The following is a 20,906-nucleotide window of genomic DNA, read 5'->3' as shown; positions in this document are numbered from 1 at the left end:
TTTGGATGAAAAAGTATATTTCAAATTTATTCATGAGAAAATGAGCAAAAATTCGAGTCATGAAAACATCAGATCTGACGAGGCTCCTCCCCCTCAGGCCAGAACTTTAAGAGTGAAAAACCCGGCTCATGTTTGTTTGGTTCCTTCATCAGACGCCAGGTAGAGACTCAGCTGTCGTCTGATTAAACAACCAGAACTAAAACAGATGTTGAGTCTGAAACATCTGGTTTATTACTCTGTGTGATTTGTGTTTTTGACACAAATTAATCCTTAATTAGTTTCCATTCAGTTCTCCGTGTTTGAAATGAAAACCGACACATTGATCCATGAGACTCATCAAAACTTTGCCAGAACGTTTTATCAAATTAAATGAAACTATCATCCGCTCAAGGTGAAAAACTTTAACTAAAAAGAATAAAAGGGATTTTACTGTCGACAGCTTGCTGATGTTTTTCAGTTTCTCACGGTCATCAGGTCTTTAGATTTCTAACAGAACGAACACGCTGACGATCAAGTCGACACATGATGATAAAAACTTCACAACAGAATCATATTTTAAATGGAGCTGGATAAAAATAAATATCTGAACCAACGGCCTCTCAGACCATGTGACCTGCAGCTGCTGCAGCAAACAACCAATGGACACGGGTTTAATCTGAAGCAGCTCAGCTCTGATCCAGAGGTTTATTTCCTGGTGTGAAGCAGCTGTTCACAGACATGAAGGTTCCACAATGAAAACTGAACCGTTCGTCTTCATCTTAAAACTCTGGCCTTTAACAGGAAACAATAAAACTGAGAAAAACTAAACAGAAAACACAGAGATGAGAAAGCAGAAGGCAGAGTGACGAGCAGGAAACAAGGAAGGAAAGAAGCGCTCGCTTCACCCTGTGATTCTCTCTCTTCTCTTCAGGCTGTGAAAGACGAAAACAAGCGCTCGCTCACTTCCTGGTTCGTCTGAGGCGACTGCGCCACACAGGGCGCCGCCGCGGGGGGGCGGGGCTTCCTGTGTGAGAGCAGCTGAGAGGAAACATGAGGGAACATGGCAACGAGGCTCTACTGCTGTAACGCAACAACCTTTTAATACAGACACGCCCCCATTAGCACGACAGCAGCCGTTACCATGGAGACCAGCGGCCGCGCCGATGGGTTTTCAAAGACAAAACACGTTGGCGACACGAGCTCCATCTCCCCCGGCAACGAACAGGAAGCTGGAGAGGCGGGGGGTGGGGCTTCAGTGAAATGTGGCGGCAGCAGGCTGGATGGCGGTGGGTGGGGGGGGCAGGCAGCGGTGGATGTTATTGGTCCTTCTTCTTCTCTGGCTCGTCGCCATTAGCCACCGCAGCCGCCTCCTCCTCGGGTGGCGTCTCCTCGTACCTGCAGGAAGAGAAGGGGGGGGGGGGGGGTGTCAGTGTGATGACCTCATCGATCGGGAAAGATGTGACCCCGCCCACTGAGAAAATACTTTGTTCTCTCAAACTAACTGATGTTATAACTTCAGACGGAGGGATGAACGCGTGACGTTTCTACTGATCGGGCTCTTTACCTGCCCAGGTGAGACGGGGGGGGAGGGTTAAGAGAGGAGTGGGCGGGGCTTCTACATGGAGTCGGGCTGTGGCCGGCGATGACGGGGGGAGGAGCCTGTCGCCATAGAGATGGCCTCCATGGAGCTAGCCAGGCTGGCGGGCGAGCCGCTGACGGTCGGGTAGGAAGTGAGTCGGGGAGAACCGGGGAGAACGAGCTCCGACGACTCATAGCTAACCACGAGGGGGGGGGGGGCAGAATGAACAGGGGAGGAGGGAAATGGAAAAAGAGACAGAAAGGTGAAGGAGGAGGAGAGGGAAAGACAAGAGAGAAAGAAAATGTGTCAAGTTTTATCTTAAGTTAAAAACTACGACAGTTCCTCTGATGAAGAGGGTGAGAAACGTGAAGGAGAGAAAGGGAGAGAGGAGGAGAGAGAAGGAGGTGAAGAGCAAGAAACAGAAGAGGAGGGGGGAAGATAAGGAGAAGAGGAGGGGGAAGCGATGGAGGAGAAGGACGTCACAGAGGATGAAGAGATGAGACGAGCTCCCAAAACATCTGATGCAAAGTTTTCCAGCTCGAGTTTAAGAAACAAACAAAAAGACGCCGACAGATAATGAACTGTTGAAATCGTGGCTGTAAACTTTAGCTCCTCCTCCTTTTCTTTGCGTTTCCTGAATATTAAATACGTAAGCGGACGATTCCTTCTAATCCAACTCTGCCTTCATTTCATCCATATTCGCGCACGTGTTCTGAAACTGAGCAGCTCCATCAGCTTCTTTCTCGAGACGTTCATTGTGTCACGTGTTCGATGCTGTGGGAACTCCGCTCGGCCCTCGCGGCCACAGACAGGAAGCACGACCGTGTGGTCAGTGACGGTTACATCATTTCAAAATGACGCATCTTTTTGCACCTTATGAAAAGTCTTGACTGATGTTTCAGGAACGATTCGGCCTCATTTTGTTATTTTTATCGGAAGGAATAAAAAGTGAATTCTTTTAAAAAAAAAGAAAATCATCAAAATGACATGATTGTATCAGAGAAATTGGAAAAACTTATTAAAATAAAAAGGATTTGTCAGATTTTAAACTTTCCTACGGCCCTTGGATCAATCAAGAAACATTCAAATGAAACAAAACATTTTAATCTCCTCAAATTATTTAAAAACAAACCTTGAGCAGATGAATAAAACCAAACAAATTACATTAGCTGAACATTATAGTCCAAACCGTTACGTGACGGTCGCCATGGTTACTCACCTGAACATCTCGGTGAACTCTCCTTTGATCAGAGCCACGACGACGGGGAAGCCGACGCAGGCCGGGACCAGGTAGAGCAGAGCGGGCTGCGGACACACGGGAGCAAAGACCTGTGAGACCAGTGGTCATGGGGGGGGGGGGGGGGGTGGTCGTGGATTCTGATTGGCTGCAGAGATCATACCTGTGCGTGTTTGAAGGTGTGCATGACGAAGATGGTGAGGCCCAGTCCGAAGATGTAGGCCAGGAAGCTGGTGTAGAAATACGTCCTGCTGTTCTTCTTCAGGCTGCAGTTTGAATAAAACTTTATTAAACTACACGGCGAAGGAGAGACGTTAACGTTGAACAGAAGGGGCGGGGCCTCTCGTTTACCTGACGTCGAAGCGCAGCAGCAGAGCGATGAAGATCCCAGGGATCACGATGTCTCCCAGACCCAACATGGCGAAGTTACTGGCACCGAGACCTTTCTCCAGCAGGTCCTGAGGGAACACCACTGGGGGGGGGGAGGGAGAGGGGGGGAGACAGCATCAGAGAAACTGAATGGATCCGTGCAGGGAGTCAACGAGGAGATGAAACAGCTCAGTCTCTCATACTCACGTTTGATTGGGGCTTCGAAGGACTTGGCGACCGTTACCATGACGTTGGTCCCGAACACCTGAGGAGAGAAGAGACCGTTAGACTCAGATCCAGCTTCATGCTCATTGGACCATGTGACTCACACAAGTCTTTGATCATCTCAGATCGATCATCTCACCCAGAAGACGTCGTAGACGAACAGGCCCCACAGCAGGATGCAGCCGGTGCTCACGTTGTTCAGGTGCAGCAGCTCCACGCCGTTCAGGGCGAACGCCAGGCCGAACAGGTTGTTGGCGATCCAGTGCTGTGATGTCACAGAACAGAGGTCACTGGATGTGATGTCACAGTATATGGCTATGACATCATGGACCACAGACTAGAGTCTTTTAGTATCAACTGATATTGAAACTGTTATTTGACAGAACAAAGCAGAACAGACGACATCTTACGATTCATTGTCATTAAAATAGATATAAAATATCAGTTTCAGAATTTGTTCACTCCTTAATATCTTGATTCTAGTTGAGACGGTTTTACCCTCTGTGATTGGACAGTGTGATTCGACCTTTGACCTCTGAGACCTTACCTTCTTGAGCACGTACCAGACTCCGACCACGCTGCTGATCACCAGACACACAAGGTTCTTGGTGTCAAACTCATAGTTGACAATTTCTGCAGAAAGATAAAGTGACAAAACGTGAGTCTGATTTAAATATAAATATATTTAAAAGAACTGGTTAATGAATTTAGTTATTCTGTATTAATTAATTGAACCAATATGATATTTATCTCAGGTAGAAGTTGTTCCTGTGGTAAACACACGAGGAGGCGGGGTCTCACCCTCTTTGGCGTCTCCGGAGCCCTGAGTGAAGAGCAGCTGGAACTGTTTGTTTGGAATCGACGTTGGAAAGATTCTGGACATCAGTGGACTGAAGGACACAAACACACAGGACGTTCAGATCTTCAGGGAACAAGTCCACACAAGCTACTTCTGATATTTCACAACGCACACGTGTGTAACTGTGTGTGTTGCTTCACCTCATGGTGTGAGACAGAGCCAGGACGCCCAGCACGAAGAAGTAGATGGACAGCAGCATGTTGATGTACTCTTGAGAAAACACCTGCGTGGAGACACGTGATGAATAGAGTGAGTCAAGCCAGACATAAGGCCCCTGCAGGAGGGCTGGGGAAACCCCAATTACCTTGAAAAAGAGGTAGAGGCCGAACAAGGTGCAGCTGGCGATGATGGGAAACCGCGCCGCATCACGACTGGTGATGGTTTCTGGCATTTCTGATGCATTCTGGGAGAAAAGACAGAAACAGGAGATAAATGCAGTTGAAAAAAAAAAAAATCAAACTTTCAGCAGCTTCAAGGTTTTAGTTAGTAAATTATTCTTAACGAGTATATGTGGTTAATAAAGTAAAACTACTAGTTGTGTTTCTTTATCTATATTTATGTGTAGAACATGGCTCATAGCGCCCCCTACTGTTTCTCATTTGATCCACAGCAGACATTTTAAAATCCTCCCAAATCCACACAACTACTCATCACTGGTGTTGTCCTATGTTCACAGATCTTCATCCTGAAGTTAACCTGGTGAAGGAAAGACGTCCGTCCAACAGGACAAGACAGAACGCAATACATCTAATCCACGTGTCTCTGCCCTGAGGAGACGGGGGGTGAGGGGGGGGTGGAGACGTGATGGTGGGAGAACGTGGACAGACTGGGACTGGGAGGACAGGTCCCAGTGAGGAGGAAATCTTAAAGTGGTGGATGTTTATTACGGAGAAGCCACAGAGAACCAGAGATTAAAATAAACTCAGGACAGAGTGAAGAGACGAGACCTGAAACCGAAGTGTCCTCACAGAGACACAACAAGCTGTTTGTGTGTCTGGAGTGTGTGTCTGTGACAACACAAAACGCTGAGTCATTGTCCTCCTCGTGAAAAGTGCTCGTGTTGATGACGTTTCCAACACGTCACTACCCAGGCTCCGCCCCTTGCTCTACAGGCTCCGCCCCTCGCCTGAATGTTCCCCACATGTTCCTGTTGTAGTGAACGAGTCGGAAACGACAACCTGCTGCTGCACAAACACCAACTACACAACATGTTACATACAGATATAAAGCTACTGAAGCACAATGACAGACGTCCCTCAGAGACACTTCCATCTAAATCCTCCTCCGTCCCCCCCCCCCGGGGACAGAAACTGGGACAGGACAGAGGGAGGGAGAGGAGGAGACGAGAGAGGAGAGAGAGAGAGAAGAGAGGAGACGAGGAGGAGAGGAGATGAGGAGACGAGGAGAGAAGGAGATGAGGAGAGGAGAGAGAGGGATGAGACGACATGAAGGGAGACGAGGAGAGGAGAAGAGGAGGAAATGAGGAGACAAGGAGAGGAGAGAAAGGAGAGGAGAGAGAGGGAGGAGAGGAGATTAGATGAGGAGACGAGGAGAGGAGATGAGGAGATGAGGAGACGAGGAGATGAGGAGAGGAGAGGAGGAGACAAGGAGAGGAAGAGAGGAGATGAGGAGACAAGGAGAGGAAGAGAGGAGGAGACGAGGAGATGAGGAGAGGAAGAGAGGAGATGAGAAGACAAGGAGAGGAAGAGAGGAGATGAGGAGACAAGGAGAGGAAGAAGGGAGATGAGGAGACAAGGAGAGGAAGAGAGGAGATGAGGAGACAAGGAGAGGAAGAGAGGAGATGAGGAGACAAGGAGAGGAAGAGAGGAGGAGACGAGGAGATGAGATGAGGAGGTGAGGAAACAAGAGAGGAAGAGATGAGGAGACAAGGAGAGGAAAAGAGGAGGAGACGAGGAGATGAGGAGGTGAGGAGACAAGAGAGGAAGAAATGAGGAGACAAGGAGAGGAAGAGAGAAGGAGACGAGGAGACGAGGAGAAGAGATGAGGAGGTGAGGAGACAAGAGAGGAAGAGATGAGGAGATGAGGAGACGATCCCTGTGGTGAGTGACTGTGACTCAAAGTGAGTTGACATGTAAAACTGAATCAAAGACACTTCAACAAACAGCTCATCCAGGTGGACAAGTGGCCGAGGACAGATCAGTGGAGACCAGGAGATGAGATGAGGAGACAAGACGAGGAGACCAGGAGATAAGGAGACAAGATGAGGAGACCAGGTGTGATCGGATCCCGATCGGATCTGAGGCGTTCACACCTGAACTTAGTGTGAGTCTGTGTGAGATCACAACAACCACACCAGGTGTCAACAGGAACATTCCAACACCAACTCATGTTCACTTCAGAATCTAATTAATGTCTTATTGTGATTAAGCTCATTAGTCGTTATATCTGCTGATGATTTTAAACATTAAATAAATCAGCATCAGAAACGTTTCACTTCCTAATATCAGTATCTTCATCTGCCGGACTCCAACATGAACATTAGAACCCGACTCATCTAAACCTCCACCGTGTCTCCATGTGACCTGACCACGTGTCCTCCAGCAAAGCAGGTTAGTTAGTACACAATCCCCATGACAACGGCCCTGTGTTAGGTTGTGTTAGTGCTGTGAACACACTGTGTGTAGCAGGTGTGTACTTGCTGCTCTCGCAGGATCTCATACTCACTCTGAACCCAGAATCTGTATCATTGTCTCCGAGCTCCTACGAACACAGTGAGAGACAGACAGGAAGGAGGGACAGACAGGAAGGAAGGAGGGACAGACAGGAAGGAGGGACAGACAGGAAGGAAGGAGGGACAGACAGGAAGGAGGGACGGACAGGAAGGAAGGACAGACAGGAAGGAAGGACAGACAGGAAGGAGGGACAGACAGGAAGGAGGGACAGACAGGAAGGAGGGACAGACAGGAAGGAAGGACAGACAGGAAGGAAGGACAGATAGGAAGGAAGGAGGGACAGGAAGGAAGGAGGGACAGACAGGAAGGAGGGACAGACAGGAAGGAAGGAGGGACAGACAGGAAGGAAGGAGGGACAGACAGGAAGGAAGGAAGGACAGACAGGAAGGAGGGACAGACAGGAAGGAGGGACAGACAGGAAGGAGGGACAGACAGGAAGGAGGGACAGACAGGATGGAGGGACCGACAGGGAGAGAGAGAGAGAGGGAGAATCAGATCTGTGTGAAAGAGGACGATCGGAAGCAGGAGCAAAACAAACACAACAAACCAAATGATCGTGGCTGAAACATCGGGACTTAGCGTCGAGACAAACGTTGAGTTAATATTATTAATAAGTTAGATGAGGAGACAGAGAGAAGCAGGAAGTGGTGCAGCGGACGAGCGAGATTCAAACCCGCGACATCACAGCTAACATCTGATCTACGTGTTTTAACCTGGAACGCGTCTCGTACCCGGACGCGACTTTAACCCGATCCTTTCTAACCCGACATCCGATCTAACGTGACATTAAGAGACAGAAGAGTGAAGCCGAAGTGTCTCTATCACCCCCTGGTGGCGCCTGGAGGGAACCAAACTAAAAAAGTCGAATTCGGAGAACGGTTCTCAAGATGGCGTCTGTCACTTCAGGCAGATTTTATTACGTATGTATTAAGTATGTTTGTTGAAGCGTTTCTGATCATTTCGGTTTTAATGATTATTTGATGATGCAAAAACGGGCTGAGACGTGAAGATTGACAGCTGAGACTCACTCGTCTTCATAGAGTCACTGATCATCGTTATATATCATCTTTATATACAGATTATTATCTACGAACATGTCGTCCACATGTCGTCTCACGTCCACCTGAGGTCAGATCGTGATTTGCTTCTTTCTGCGTCTTCTGAGTTTCATGTGAACAGTTTGTCCCCGAGTCACTGAGCAGCAGCTGCAGGATGTGGGAGGGTTTGATTTTAACTGTAAAAGAGAACAACTGCGCATGTCTGCACCCCCCCCCCCCCCCCTTAAAAACCACTCCGTGCAAACAACCTGGACGTTGTACACGTGTCTCTCAGGTACACGCACCTGACGCGAGCGTGTCCAGCTGCTGTCAATCATCCTGTCAACGTCAATAAACTTGACTAACACTTAATATTATTATTATTATTAACTTTGATACCAGCTGTTAGTGTGTGTTGTGTGTTTGTTGTGTGATTGTTGTGTGCGGCCTGACAGGAGAGTCTCAGACAGCAAACATCTGGAGCAGCTGTGCTCGCGACAGTGAAAACACCGGAGAACAACAGGACCCGTGAACGCATCACACAGATGGAGACTGTCCGGAGCTCGTTAGCATGCTAGCATGTTAGCATCACCGTGAAATGAGAACCTGTGGTTTCCGGTTCGGTCCTGAGGATGAGCTCCTCAGGAACGATGAGATTTGAGATGTTTAATAAGATAGAATTCTGTTTAAATCCGTGTTCCACTTGAGAGTCGTTAATTTAACATGTCGCTGAACGAACCGTTAGCTAGCTGCTAGCCGAGCTAGCTCCCCGGCGCGGGGCACCGGGCTCCGGGGCACCGGGGCTCCGGGAGCCCGGTGGTCTCTACCCGGGGAACCGGTGCAAGGAGCCGGGGCTTACCTTGGACTTGGAGCAGCTGACGGAGCGCAGGGCTCCGAAGAAGATGGGCAGCAGCGCCATGAGCACCAGGCTCCCGTACGCCAGCGCCGTGCCCTCCGGGCTGGCCACGAACTTCACGGTCGCGTTCAGCGCCTCGGAGCCGGTGGGGTCGGAGGCGTTCAGGGCCTCCAGCACCGCGGCGGCGGCGGCCTCCGGGGCCGAGGCCGGGGCGGTCTGAGCCTCGGACATGGTGGAGGAGAGGCGGGATGGAGCTGAGCTGGAGGCGGAGATGCGGCTGAGGTCTGCGGGCTCCTGCTCACTCTGAGGCGGCTGCTGCTGCTGCGGCTGCTCGCTCCGGTAGGGCCACGTTTCCTTACGCACAGAGGAGGCGGCACGCAGGACGGCTCACTCCGCTGCAGATTCACAGGACCAGGAACAACACCGAGGGTTTGTTTCACACAAGAGAATCAGAAAACGTCAATACATGTATTATTCTTATGCTCTGTGTTTGACTGTTATTAGTGATACTGGACCAATAATGCATCTACCTGTCTGTCTGTCTACAGTTTGCTTATTGATATCATTTGAATGTAAATTATACTTTGTGTTTACTTCATCACGAAGCATGAAACTTTGTTTTTAAGATTCACAACCTGAACAAAAAACAGATAAATTAATATAATCATATATCATTACATAATGAACATATTCCAGTTCACTGTAGATAATTCATTTTCATTATTCATTGATCTTTATGTTAAAAAACTGTAAAACTCACTGATTGTTTAGTTTGATTGTTTCACAAACTCTCACATGTGAGAACCTCTAACAGTTAAAAACAAAGGTTCGTTAAACTAGTTTAATTTCGGTTGGATCATCTTATCGATCGTTTCAGCTCATATTTAAACCTCCAGCATAAATAACAGTTTTGTTCACATATTGTTTTTCTACTGGGAACCGACAGGTTTCACTTCTACGTGTCACTTGTGTCTGAACCTCAGCTGGTTGAAGTTAAACCAGAAGCATCACTGAAAGTCGGTGTTAGGCACGTAGTGAGTCATCCATCTCACTATTAGACGATCTTTGCTGTTCGGAAGTCGTTCCTCTTCCTCGCTTCAGGTGAGTCTCCACCTGTTGAGCCGCAGCAGCGCCCTCACCCGGTAGGGTGCAGTAAAGCACCCGACCAGGAAACAGTATAATTATAAAAACCTACTTGAAGTAAAGGTATATATTATGCAAAGTGGAACACTTCAGAATTAAGTGTATTTTATTCATTTGAATCTGTAAAGTAACTATTTACAAAGATTATTAATACATCTAATTTAATATTAACCACAGCAATTTGATTGTAGTGAGTAAAAGTATAAAGTGGTAGAAATGAAAATACAAAACCCAAAGAAGTAAGTTCCATGTCGGCGCCTCGTGGTGAAACTATAGACTGTAAATGAAGATGGCCGACACCATCATGCACCAGTGACGTCATGGAGTCTGTGCAGCAGTGGTCATAGATACATCGACCAATCAGGAGCCAGTCTCAGGTGTGTGTGTGTGTGCATATATATATAGTTAACTTCCTATGACAAACATTTTATTTTGTAAAAGACAACAATAACAAGAACTTCAACATACAAAACGTTACCAAACATTAAAAACCATAAATCTCATTTTCCAAAGATATTTACATCAGTTTCCCTGCAGAGACGAAAAGACGATGAGAAATTATCACATTAGATCTTTAAAAAATCAAAACAGACAGATTCGCCTGTTACACAAATCCAAATACACTTATTTAAACGATGAGTCATGAACTGTACACACGTACAGTCAGGAGGGGATGGCTAGCTGTCAAACTGTGATGAGCAGCCTCCACCAGTAGGTGGTGCTGTGACGAGAGCTCACAGCAGCCAGAACAAAATACTGCTCGACTCAGTTTTCTCTGAATCACTGAAAATAATTCTTTCTGACTGGTTAAAAATACATGAAGACTGAAGTGACAAGGAGACGATGTGTTAAACTCTGAGTTCATTATATTGTAATAAACTCAGGGACCATGAGATGATGCTCTGACCTCTGGACCCATCTGCTAAATAAAGTGGGATTGCAATTTAAATCCAAACATCCTAAAAACATCTTTAACCTCAATGTGATGAAAACTTTTTTTTCCAGTTTTTTCCAGCATCAGATTTACTTTGGTCACGTGACTTAAATAAATGTTTCTTTCTTTCTAAATTTGTCTGAATAACGTGAAAACTGTACGATCACAGGAAGAATTGGACGAAGGCCATCAGGAGGATCAGGAAGGGCGTGGCCTTAAGGAGCAGGGCGGAGCTCTTCGCTCTTAGTTCCACCTCCACAGGGTAGTGGTCGCTCAGATCCCTCACCTGCTGGAAAAGAGAACAAGTGGTTATCGTATAAAGAGACGATCAGAACCTGTGGATATAGACAATCAGTGACTGTTAATTAATATGGACAACGAGTCTTCACTGTGCACAAACATGAAGTCAAATATCTCAGATACAAACGCTGCAATCTGGCGTCGGTCGTCCATCTTGTGCTCTGATGAAACCAGAAGCAGCAGCACATACAAACCTGGGCCTTCACAATAAGAGTCAAATACAAATGGTGAACAGGTCAAGGGTCTAGAATTGTTAACATACCTTAGACTTGGTGAGGTACATCTCCTTTTTGAAGTCGAAGACCTTCGCCGACATCGGAACGACGGCCTTCAGGAAAGATTTCCCATGAACTACGATCCTGAGACAAACAGAGGAAAACTGCTCAGAATGTGTGTGTACTTTGTGAGGACACACATGTTTGTGTGTACTTTGTGAGGACACACATTGGCATCATGCCTTCCCTATTCCCTTACCCTAACTTTAACCATCACAACTGAAGGCCTAACTCAAACCTAAACCTAATTCTAACCCTTAAAACAAAGTCTTAACCCTCGAACATCTCACTGATGAAGTGAGGACCGGTCAGAAGGACCCCACTTTGTAGGTTCTATGCTTAAAATGGTCCCCACAAAGATATAAGTACAGGAACACACACCTGTCATATGCACAGTTGGTGTCTTCTGAGACGGTCGTGTCCACTTTGTCTCCGATCAGCCACGTGAAGTTTGAGTTGGTGAAAAGTCTGATCTTCTTCTTGTTGATTCGGGTCATGTGGGCGCAGGCGGCCTGAAAATCTCCCAGGAACATCACATTCTACACAAACACACAAACACACACACACACACAAGAACACAAAGTCAAACACTGGTTTCAGTTTTCAGACGTTGTCTCAGGTTCCAGGACGGACGCTGCCTGACGTCCTCTCAGGTGAACACGTGATTTGAATCCGTCCTCCTGCTTCCTCACCTTGTTCTTCCACTTCTCACTGACTTTCTGAAAGACGTCGTACAGGCGGTCGATCTCCTGGACGGCGTGCGGCGGGTCCGTGTGGACGGGAACCAGAATGAAATCCTTGATCACTGCGGGACAGAGAGGACGGACGGAGGCGAGGCGGGAAAAGAAGAACAGGAGGAAGAATGAAGGTAGAAGTCAGTCGCTGTATTTTACACGTTGTGACAATAAGACGAATCAAGAACGAGTTGTGTTCACTGACGTGTCGTCCGGCTCTGGAACTGAACAGCGAGCGGTTCTCTGGCGAAGGTCGGAGGTTTGGTCTCGTACTGATGCTTGTCCACCACGGTCACCGTCTCCGTCCTGGAAACACACGAGGACAAGCTCAATAACAACATGGTGGATTCACCAGCAGCAGAGGAAGAAGAAACCTCCGGGCAGTAACACTTGTTTTCTCCTCTGACGTGACTAGGGTCGCAAAATTGTTGGAAACAATCAAAAGTTGGAAACTTTCCATGGGAATTACCGGGAATTAACGGGAATATACGGGAATTAACGGGAATAACTGGAAATGTTGTGGGTAATTTATACTAACTGTATTTACCTTGTCATATACAGACATAAATATAAACATTTTGTTGTGTCATAGTCTGATTTGAGCCCTGAGGAAACTTTGGGCACTTGACTATATGCTTCTGCATCGTTGTGTCATTCTTAACATAGGTCTTTGCACAGTATTTGCAAATGTACACAGCCTTTCCTTCTACATTGGATGGGGTGAAATGTCTCCACACATGAGAGAGTGCACGTGGCATTGTTCTGTAGAATAAGATGAGAAAAAAGTTTGTAAAAAAACACTAATGCAATGCCAGAGATATAAATAGTTAGTCAAACAATTGGAATCGTCTGTAAACATATTTTACAATTGATGGATAAATGAATGGAAATAGTCTAGATGAACAGATGAACAATCCTCAATCAGCATCTCCTGTTCCCTGTACATGTGTGAATGTTCCTCAGGTTCCCATCGTCTCTGAACTGTTTCCTCAGCACCTCCTTCATCCAGGAGGATTCAAGTGGAGATGCAGTTCTGTGTCTCACCTGTAGAGGAAGACGAAGTTCCTCTTGTCGCCTGCAGACCGTCCAAGACCTTTGCTGGACACTGACTTGTAGACGTAGTTGCCAAACCTCAACACAACACAAACACAAAGACACACTGTCACAAGTAATACAGCAGCAACTCGTCACACTGCTCAGAGTGCAGAGAAGAGAGAGAGTTCACGTCTGTTTGATCAAATCTTCAGATCGGCTTCAGACATGATTCTGGTTCTCGGGACTGAAACGAGTCCTCGGCTCAAATCTTCACATCACGAGAAATCTCCTCAATCAAGGTTTTATACGTTTTAAATTTGAGGATTTATTGTCACAACATAAACTAAGGAAAGAAAATAAAGAATAGAAGTGAATTTGAACTTTTCTTTACATCCGAGTTATGTGTGAATGACTGGACACCAACAATAGAATCTATAGAAATGTGTCTGTACTGATGAAGTATAAATACCACAGGGAACATTTTAATACTAGTTATCCTGTGTACATTTCACTGATAAGTACTTTAACTCATGTAGGATTTAAGATTTGAACGTTTGCGTCTCCCACTTCTGTGTCTGTCCTCAGTTTGCTCCCAACTCAGCCCCCCCCCGAGCAGGATCGGCTTTTACGACAAAGACCCACACATGCACATCAAGCACGAATCACAACACAAACAGATGGTTATGATGATGACAATGATCACAGACGTGCAGTTAGGCTGGAAATCCCATGTTTTCACTCAGGAAACCAGATCAGACACCAACCACCACAGAATGTAAATGAATTATTCACCAACAATTTGAGATGAGACGTTAGAGACAAAGCTGGCGAGCGAATCAAAGAATCAATGAGTCAATGAATCAACGAATCAATGAATCAATGAATCAGGGTTAAAATGGTTTTTAAAGAGATAAAGTCACAGAATGGCGTCAGTGTCACTATGACTCAGGTTCCTGTGGCAAATCAATATTATCCATTATTAACAATAGTGGATAAGTTTGGTCATTGGTTTTGTTTTTAATTCACTGGAATATTACCTGCATTCAGAAATATACTCCAGTAAAACTACACCAGCGTCAGTTGTTATAAATATCTACAGCGTTTAATATTCGATATAACACCGTCTCTAAAATGAGCAAAGTTTGACCCGAATCAGACTCAAGTCCATCGTTCAGGTTTAAATCAAACTCTTCACTGGTGTTTACAATAATTCAATCTGTCCTGTGTTAACGAGGCGTCCCTCAGGGCGTGGTGCTTGGTCCAATACTGTTCTGTGTGTACATGCTGCAATTGAATCTATGGCAGTAATGGGGGGGGGGCAGTCTCATTCACAACAGATTCAGAGTGACAGGTAAAGAGAAGCCACCTCAGATTTCCTTTCCAGTTCAGAGGTCTACGATTCCATGGTAACAGCATTGATTTCTATACCTGATTTATGACTTTATCACTGTTTGACTAGAAGTGTTAATCTTCAAAAGTATTTTATACTGTTACTGTTATTACAAGTTGCGAATAATAATTAACATAACAAGGTTTTCAATAAAAAAAAAGTCAACAGTCTGTGCTCTCCACACTGATTTGACATTGATTCCCTTAAGACTTCCCGGTATCAGTGTGGCGCCCCCTGGCAGCGTCAAAGCTCATTACTCCACTGGTCAACAACATCATCAACAAAAAGCTCAGACAATAACTCCTGCTAAAAACACATAGCCTCCTTTTTCTATTTCTACAACTGTTAAATAAACAGTCCAACATCCTTTAACTTCAGGATTAGTTCAAGTTTGATGTTTCCTGCCACTAGATGGCGCACTAGCACCAGCTTCATGGACCATTCCTCTTTAGAGTCTCTGGGATCAGAGCTGCTGTCACGTTTCTGTCTGTTTGACATTTAACAAACATTCGACTGATGAACCTGTCGATACCGAGTCTGACACACTGACACACTTCCTGTTTACAGAGAGTTACCCGTTAACAGAAAGTTACCCGTTAACAGAAAGTTACCCGTTAACAGAAAGTTACCCGTTAACAGAAAGTTACTTGTTAACAGAAAGTTACCCGTTAACAGAAAGTTACCCGTTAACAGAAAGTTACTTGTTAACAGAAAGTTACCTGTTAACAGAAAGTTACTTGTTAACAGAAAGTTACCTGTTAACAGAAAGTTACTTGTTAACAGAAAGATACCTGTTAACAGAAAGTTACCTGTTAACAGAATGTTACCTGTTAACAGAAAGTTACCTGTTAACAGAAAGTTACTTGTTAACAGAAAGTTACCTGTTAACAGAAAGTTACTTGTTAACAGAAAGTTACCTGTTAACAGAAAGTTACCTGTTAACAGAAAGTTACCCGTTAACAGAAAGTTACTTGTTAACAGAAAGTTACTTGTTAACAGAAAGCTACCCGTTAACAGAATGTTACTTGTTAACAGAAAGTTACTTGTTAACAGAAAGTTACATGCTAACAGAAAGTTACTTGTTAACAGAAAGTTACCTGTTAACAGAAAGTTACCTGTTAACAGAATGTTACTTGTTAACAGAAAGTTACTTGTTAACAGAAAGTTACTTGTTAACAGAAAGCTACCCGTTAACAGAATGTTACTTGTTAACAGAAAGTTACTTGTTAACAGAAAGTTACTTGTTAACAGAAAGTTACCTGTTAACAGAAAGTTACTTGTTAACAGAAAGATACCTGTTAACAGAAAGTTACCTGTTAACAGAATGTTACCTGTTAACAGAAAGTTACCTGTTAACAGAAAGTTACTTGTTAACAGAAAGTTACCTGTTAACAGAAAGTTACTTGTTAACAGAAAGTTACCTGTTAACAGAAAGTTACCTGTTAACAGAAAGTTACCCGTTAACAGAAAGTTACTTGTTAACAGAAAGTTACTTGTTAACAGAAAGCTACCCGTTAACAGAATGTTACTTGTTAACAGAAAGTTACTTGTTAACAGAAAGTTACATGCTAACAGAAAGTTACTTGTTAACAGAAAGTTACCTGTTAACAGAAAGTTACCTGTTAACAGAATGTTACTTGTTAACAGAAAGTTACTTGTTAACAGAAAGTTACTTGTTAACAGAAAGCTACCCGTTAACAGAATGTTACTTGTTAACAGAAAGTTACTTGTTAACAGAAAGTTACATGCTAACAGAAAGTAACTTGTTAACAGAAAGTTACCTGTTAACAGAATGTTACTTGTTAACAGAAAGTTACTTGTTAACAGAAAGTTACATGCTAACAGAAAGCTACTTGTTAACAGAAAGTTACCTGTTAACAGAAAGTTACTTGTTAACAGAATGTTACTTGTTAACAGAAAGTTACCTGTTAACAGAAAGTTACCTGTTAACAGAAAGTTACCTGTTAACAGAAAGTTACCTGTTAACAGAAAGTTACTTGTTAACAGAAAGTTACTTGTTAACAGAAAGTTACCTGTTAACAGAAAGTTACCTGTTAACAGAAAGTTACTTGTTAACAGAAAGTTACATGCTAACAGAAAGTTACTTGTTAACAGAATGTTACTTGTTAACAGAAAGTTACTTGTTAACAGAAAGCTACCCGTTAACAGAATGCTACTTGTTAACAGAAAGTTACTTGTTAACAGAAAGTTACATGCTAACAGAAAGTTACTTGTTAACAGAAAGTTACTTGTTAACAGAAAGTTACATGTTAACAGAAAGTTACCCGCTAACAGAAAGTTACCCGTTAACAGAACGCTACCCGTTAACAGAATGTTACTTGTTAACAGAAAGTTACTTGTTAACAGAAAGTTACCTGTTAACAGAAAGTTACTTGTTAACAGAAAGTTACCCGTTAACAGAAAGTTACCTGTTAACAGAAAGTTACTTGTTAACAGAAAGTTACATGTTAACAGAAAGTTACCCGCTAACAGAAAGTTACCCGTTAACAGAAAGCTAACCGTTAACAGAATGTTACTTGTTAACAGAAAGTTACTTGTTAACAGAAAGTTACCTGTTAACAGAAAGTTACTTGTTAACAGAAAGTTACCCGTTAACAGAAAGTTACCTGTTAACAGAAAGTTACCTGTTAACAGAAAGTTACCTGTTAACAGAAAGTTACCTGTTTACAGAAAGTTACCTGTTAACAGAAAGTTACTTGTTAACAGAAAGTTACTTGTTAACAGAAAGTTACCTGTTAACAGAAAGTTACTTGTTAACAGAAAGTTACTTGTTAACAGAAAGTTACCTGTTAACAGAAAGTTACCTGTTAACAGAAAGTTACTTGTTAACAGAAAGTTACATGCTAACAGAAAGTTACTTGTTAACAGAAAGTTACCTGTTAACAGAATGTTACTTGTTAACAGAAAGTTACTTGTTAACAGAAAGTTACTTGTTAACAGAAAGTTACATGCTAACAGAAAGTTACTTGTTAACAGAAAGTTACTTGTTAACAGAAAGTTACTTGTTAACAGAAAGTTACCTGTTAACAGAAAGTGACTTGTTAACAGAAAGTTACCTGTTAACAGAAAGTTACCTGTTAACAGAAAGTTACCTGTTAACAGAAAGTTACCTGTTAACAGACAGGATTAGTGATGGGTTGATTAGAGTTGATTGAGATGATTAATTTTGATTAATATTCTACAAAGGGATAAATCCACTGTACCTGTGAGATTCCCTGTTGGAGGCAGAGAGCAGACACATGATGTCACCAGATGTTAGAGAGACAGGAGAAAGGAGAACCCGTACTCAGCGGAGTTCTTCAGTGGCCAAGACGTCGCACACATGCACATCACATTAACAACACATTTACAAAAGCCACACAACGGATACACAACTACTACAGTGTGTGGCCGGTGTGTGGCTGCTGTTGGGTGACCCCTAGTGGAGGCGGACGGTACCACACTGGACAAGTCAGTCATCAGAAATGAATGCTAGTCTATTTAATGTGTCGGTGCTTGGAGCATCCAAAACGAATAAAATAATATGTGTGTTCATGTGAGAAATTGAAGAACTGGATCAGATTGATAGATAAAAGTTCCCTCATTAGAAATCTGTAACTAACTACTACGGAGACGATTTAAAATGAGTTGTGACTTTCAACCTGAAGTTTCCTGTTGCTAAACGTCTTTAACTCTTTCTGCAGAGTTTTCACTTCACCTGTTGATGGTCGACAGCAGCTTCTTCTCCACTTTCCCGTCGGGATCGACCACGTCCTGCAGGAGACAGATGTCACAGCGGAACACCACCTGCACGCAGAGAGGACGGTTTCAGACAGGAAGTTACGAGTCAGCAGAAACTATCCAAGATAATCGACTCTTCTCTGATCACTGGCGTCACTGCTTCTACTTTCTCGAGGACAGTAAACGCTCTCGTCTTTATTACAAAATCTTTGTCGACCATAGTTGTTCTCGGACGACGTCATCGAAATAAATAAAGATGGTCAACCTGACAAACTAGGGATGGGCATTCGATTAAATGGTCTTAATCGATTGTCAGGAGAATTAATGACGAATTTTCGATGAATCATTAATATTTTTATATTCAAAAATTCACTATTTATAGGCTATATTAAAATGCAGTGAAAATAAAAAAAACAAAGCGTGTTTCCTCATTCAGATCTTTATTACAAGATGAATAAAATATGCGCTGCCGTAACCTCAAGCAGCGGAGCCGACAGCCAGAAGCCGGTGCTACTAAACACTAATAATATAAAAAACAATCATGTTAAACAATAACTTAACCACAAATATATAATACTTAGGTCTGACAGGTTTTGCCACATGTAACTCAAAACTATCAAACAAGGCACCGAGTCGAGAAAGCTTCATAAAAGAAACTAGTAACTCACATACAACTTCAGCACCAGCTACTGACTTGTGTTGAGAAAGATGACATGTTAACATGCTCTGGGGTCAGAGGTGAACGCAGCCTGGTGAGCGTGGGTCCAGCCGCTGAGACAACTCGCTCTGAGAGGACTGACGTCGCCGTGATACCATACAGTCTGTGCGTGATACACAGGTAGCTCCGTGCTAACTGGGCTAGCCTGGGGAACCTTATTCCATTCACTTTCCACCTGTTGAGTCATTGTCTCTGCTCGTTGTGCATCGCAGCTCCTCCGTGCTAACACCGAGTTGATGCTAGGTTGAGAGTGAGACCGAGAGCAGGACGCGCCGCCACTAACCAGCGTCGGATGTGCGTTCTTCAAGTGGAACATCATTTGAGTCGTGGCCGAGTTGTACTGAAACACAGCTTCGCAGTGTTTGCAGTGAACCAAGTCACTTTTTAATTCTAAATGGTCCCAAGCTAAACTTCGTGTTTACTTTGGAAATGGTAACACGGTAACTCGCAGGTAACTGAGTAGGTCTGTGGCGTTTTTTTCAAACACTGCCCCCCGTGGTCAAATGTGTAATTACCGAATTTAGCGATGAAAAATTTATTTCCTCGACGAAATTCTTAATGATCAATTAATCGATCGCCCCCTGGTGGCCGGAGACAATCCCGTGGGTCTGAACAGACAAGCTGAATCTTCCTGTGTGTGTGTGTGCGTGCGCGTGCGCGTGCGTGCGTGCGTGTGCGTGTGTGTGTGTGTGTGTGTGTGTGTGTCGTACCCTGGCCAGAGTGTTGACCAGTTTGTAGTTTGAAGCTTTCTCCATGTTCAGCTTCTCGACGTTGTACGAGCAGATCCTGAATCCCGACACCGTTTCTCTCCCGACCAACAGGGTGAGGAAAGAGAGGAGGAGGAGGAGGAGGGGGGAGGGAGAACCACAAGAAGAGCGCCACCTCATGGCTGAACTGTGGAGGCAACGAAAGAATTACATCAAAACAATAACAGTGTTGAGATTCTGATTTCAGAACCAAAGATGAGTGAAATAAAACTCCAGACATGTGTGGACGCTAGGAGTAACCATAGCAACAGTGATGAGTTTAACAGTGTGGGCGGAGTCTCACTTTACGTCGATGGGGGCGGGGGGAGGTCAGAGGTCACAGGTCTGGAGTCAAGGGCTGAAAACGAACACATGAAAAACACTGAGTCAGATCAACGGAAAAGTTCATGGAAAGATTAAATCTGTTTTTCCAAACTCAGGAGAAACACCACTGCAGCCAGAGGAGGGGAGTGTACCGCCCCCTACAGGCAGGAGGTCTCACAGCGGCCTCATTCTAAATATCAACGTCTTGTCATCGTGGAGCTGGAGCTCTGCAGGAGGAGCGGTCGGACAGGTCTGACGACAGGGGGGGGGGCGTGTTCAGACCTGCTCAGAGATCAGCTCCACAGGAACTATTTACTGCGACATTCTGTCCCACATTCATGTCCGTCCTCTGGAAACTGTTCAAATTCCAAAGAGACACGAACGTGACTGAGAAGCAGAAACACCGACTGTGGATTCATCCTCTGCTGAAACTGGTCTGATGAATCACATGCTCCTGAATCACTGAGCCACTTCAAAACATTAAACTGAGGTTAAAGATTAATCTCTGCTTCATGAGGTGTTCACACGAACCTGATCTCAGGTCAGATCAACAGGTTTGGAGCAAATCATTTCACAATCTGCTCTAAACAGAAGCTTTTAATATCAACACGTCAACACATCATGTATCAGATACAGACACTGAGGATTAATGTTAAGTCTTCATGTCTGGAACACCGGATCCTCTCTCTGTTCTTCGTCATTATGCAAATATTGTAAAGAGTCAACATGCTT

The 20,906-nt window shown here is 44.3% G+C and overlaps 2 protein-coding genes across 5 annotated transcripts; both read right to left on the bottom strand.

Annotated features, from left to right (window-relative positions):
• On the bottom strand, positions 1-9,183 carry LOC133004826 (minor histocompatibility antigen H13-like). 2 transcript variants are annotated; one of them, XM_061074354.1, is made up of 12 exons: positions 8,838-9,183; positions 6,934-6,969; positions 4,553-4,651; positions 4,389-4,471; positions 4,191-4,279; positions 3,937-4,022; positions 3,529-3,654; positions 3,372-3,429; positions 3,147-3,267; positions 2,959-3,061; positions 2,778-2,863; positions 1-1,374 (listed from the first exon to the last, which is right to left on the bottom strand). In XM_061074354.1, the coding sequence occupies exons 1-12, from the start codon at positions 9,063-9,065 to the stop codon at positions 1,296-1,298; spliced, it is 1,194 nt and encodes a 397-aa protein (XP_060930337.1). In that variant the 5' UTR covers positions 9,066-9,183; the 3' UTR covers positions 1-1,295. The 2 variants fall into 2 exon arrangements, with proteins under 2 accessions (XP_060930337.1, XP_060930338.1); XM_061074355.1 differs by lacking the exon at positions 6,934-6,969.
• A 1,025-nt stretch (positions 9,184-10,208) lies between these two features.
• On the bottom strand, positions 10,209-20,211 carry LOC133005326 (deoxyribonuclease gamma-like). Of its 3 annotated transcripts, none has more exons than XM_061074978.1 (10): positions 20,155-20,211; positions 19,815-19,998; positions 18,364-18,452; positions 17,870-17,881; positions 13,265-13,351; positions 12,426-12,526; positions 12,179-12,291; positions 11,868-12,025; positions 11,474-11,570; positions 10,209-11,200 (listed from the first exon to the last, which is right to left on the bottom strand). In XM_061074978.1, exons 2-10 carry the CDS (start codon positions 19,989-19,991, stop codon positions 11,075-11,077), a joined length of 960 nt encoding a protein of 319 aa, XP_060930961.1. In that variant the 5' UTR covers positions 19,992-19,998; positions 20,155-20,211; the 3' UTR covers positions 10,209-11,074. The 3 variants fall into 3 exon arrangements, with proteins under 3 accessions (XP_060930961.1, XP_060930963.1, XP_060930964.1); XM_061074980.1 differs by having other exon boundaries at positions 10,209-11,197; XM_061074981.1 differs by lacking the exon at positions 17,870-17,881.
• Positions 20,212-20,906: the final 695 nt, after the last annotated feature.

This window comes from Limanda limanda, chromosome 7, assembly GCF_963576545.1.
Source record: "Limanda limanda chromosome 7, fLimLim1.1, whole genome shotgun sequence".
NCBI classification, from domain to species: Eukaryota; Metazoa; Chordata; class Actinopteri; order Pleuronectiformes; family Pleuronectidae; genus Limanda; species Limanda limanda.
This window is presented reverse-complemented; position numbering and strand designations above follow the sequence as displayed.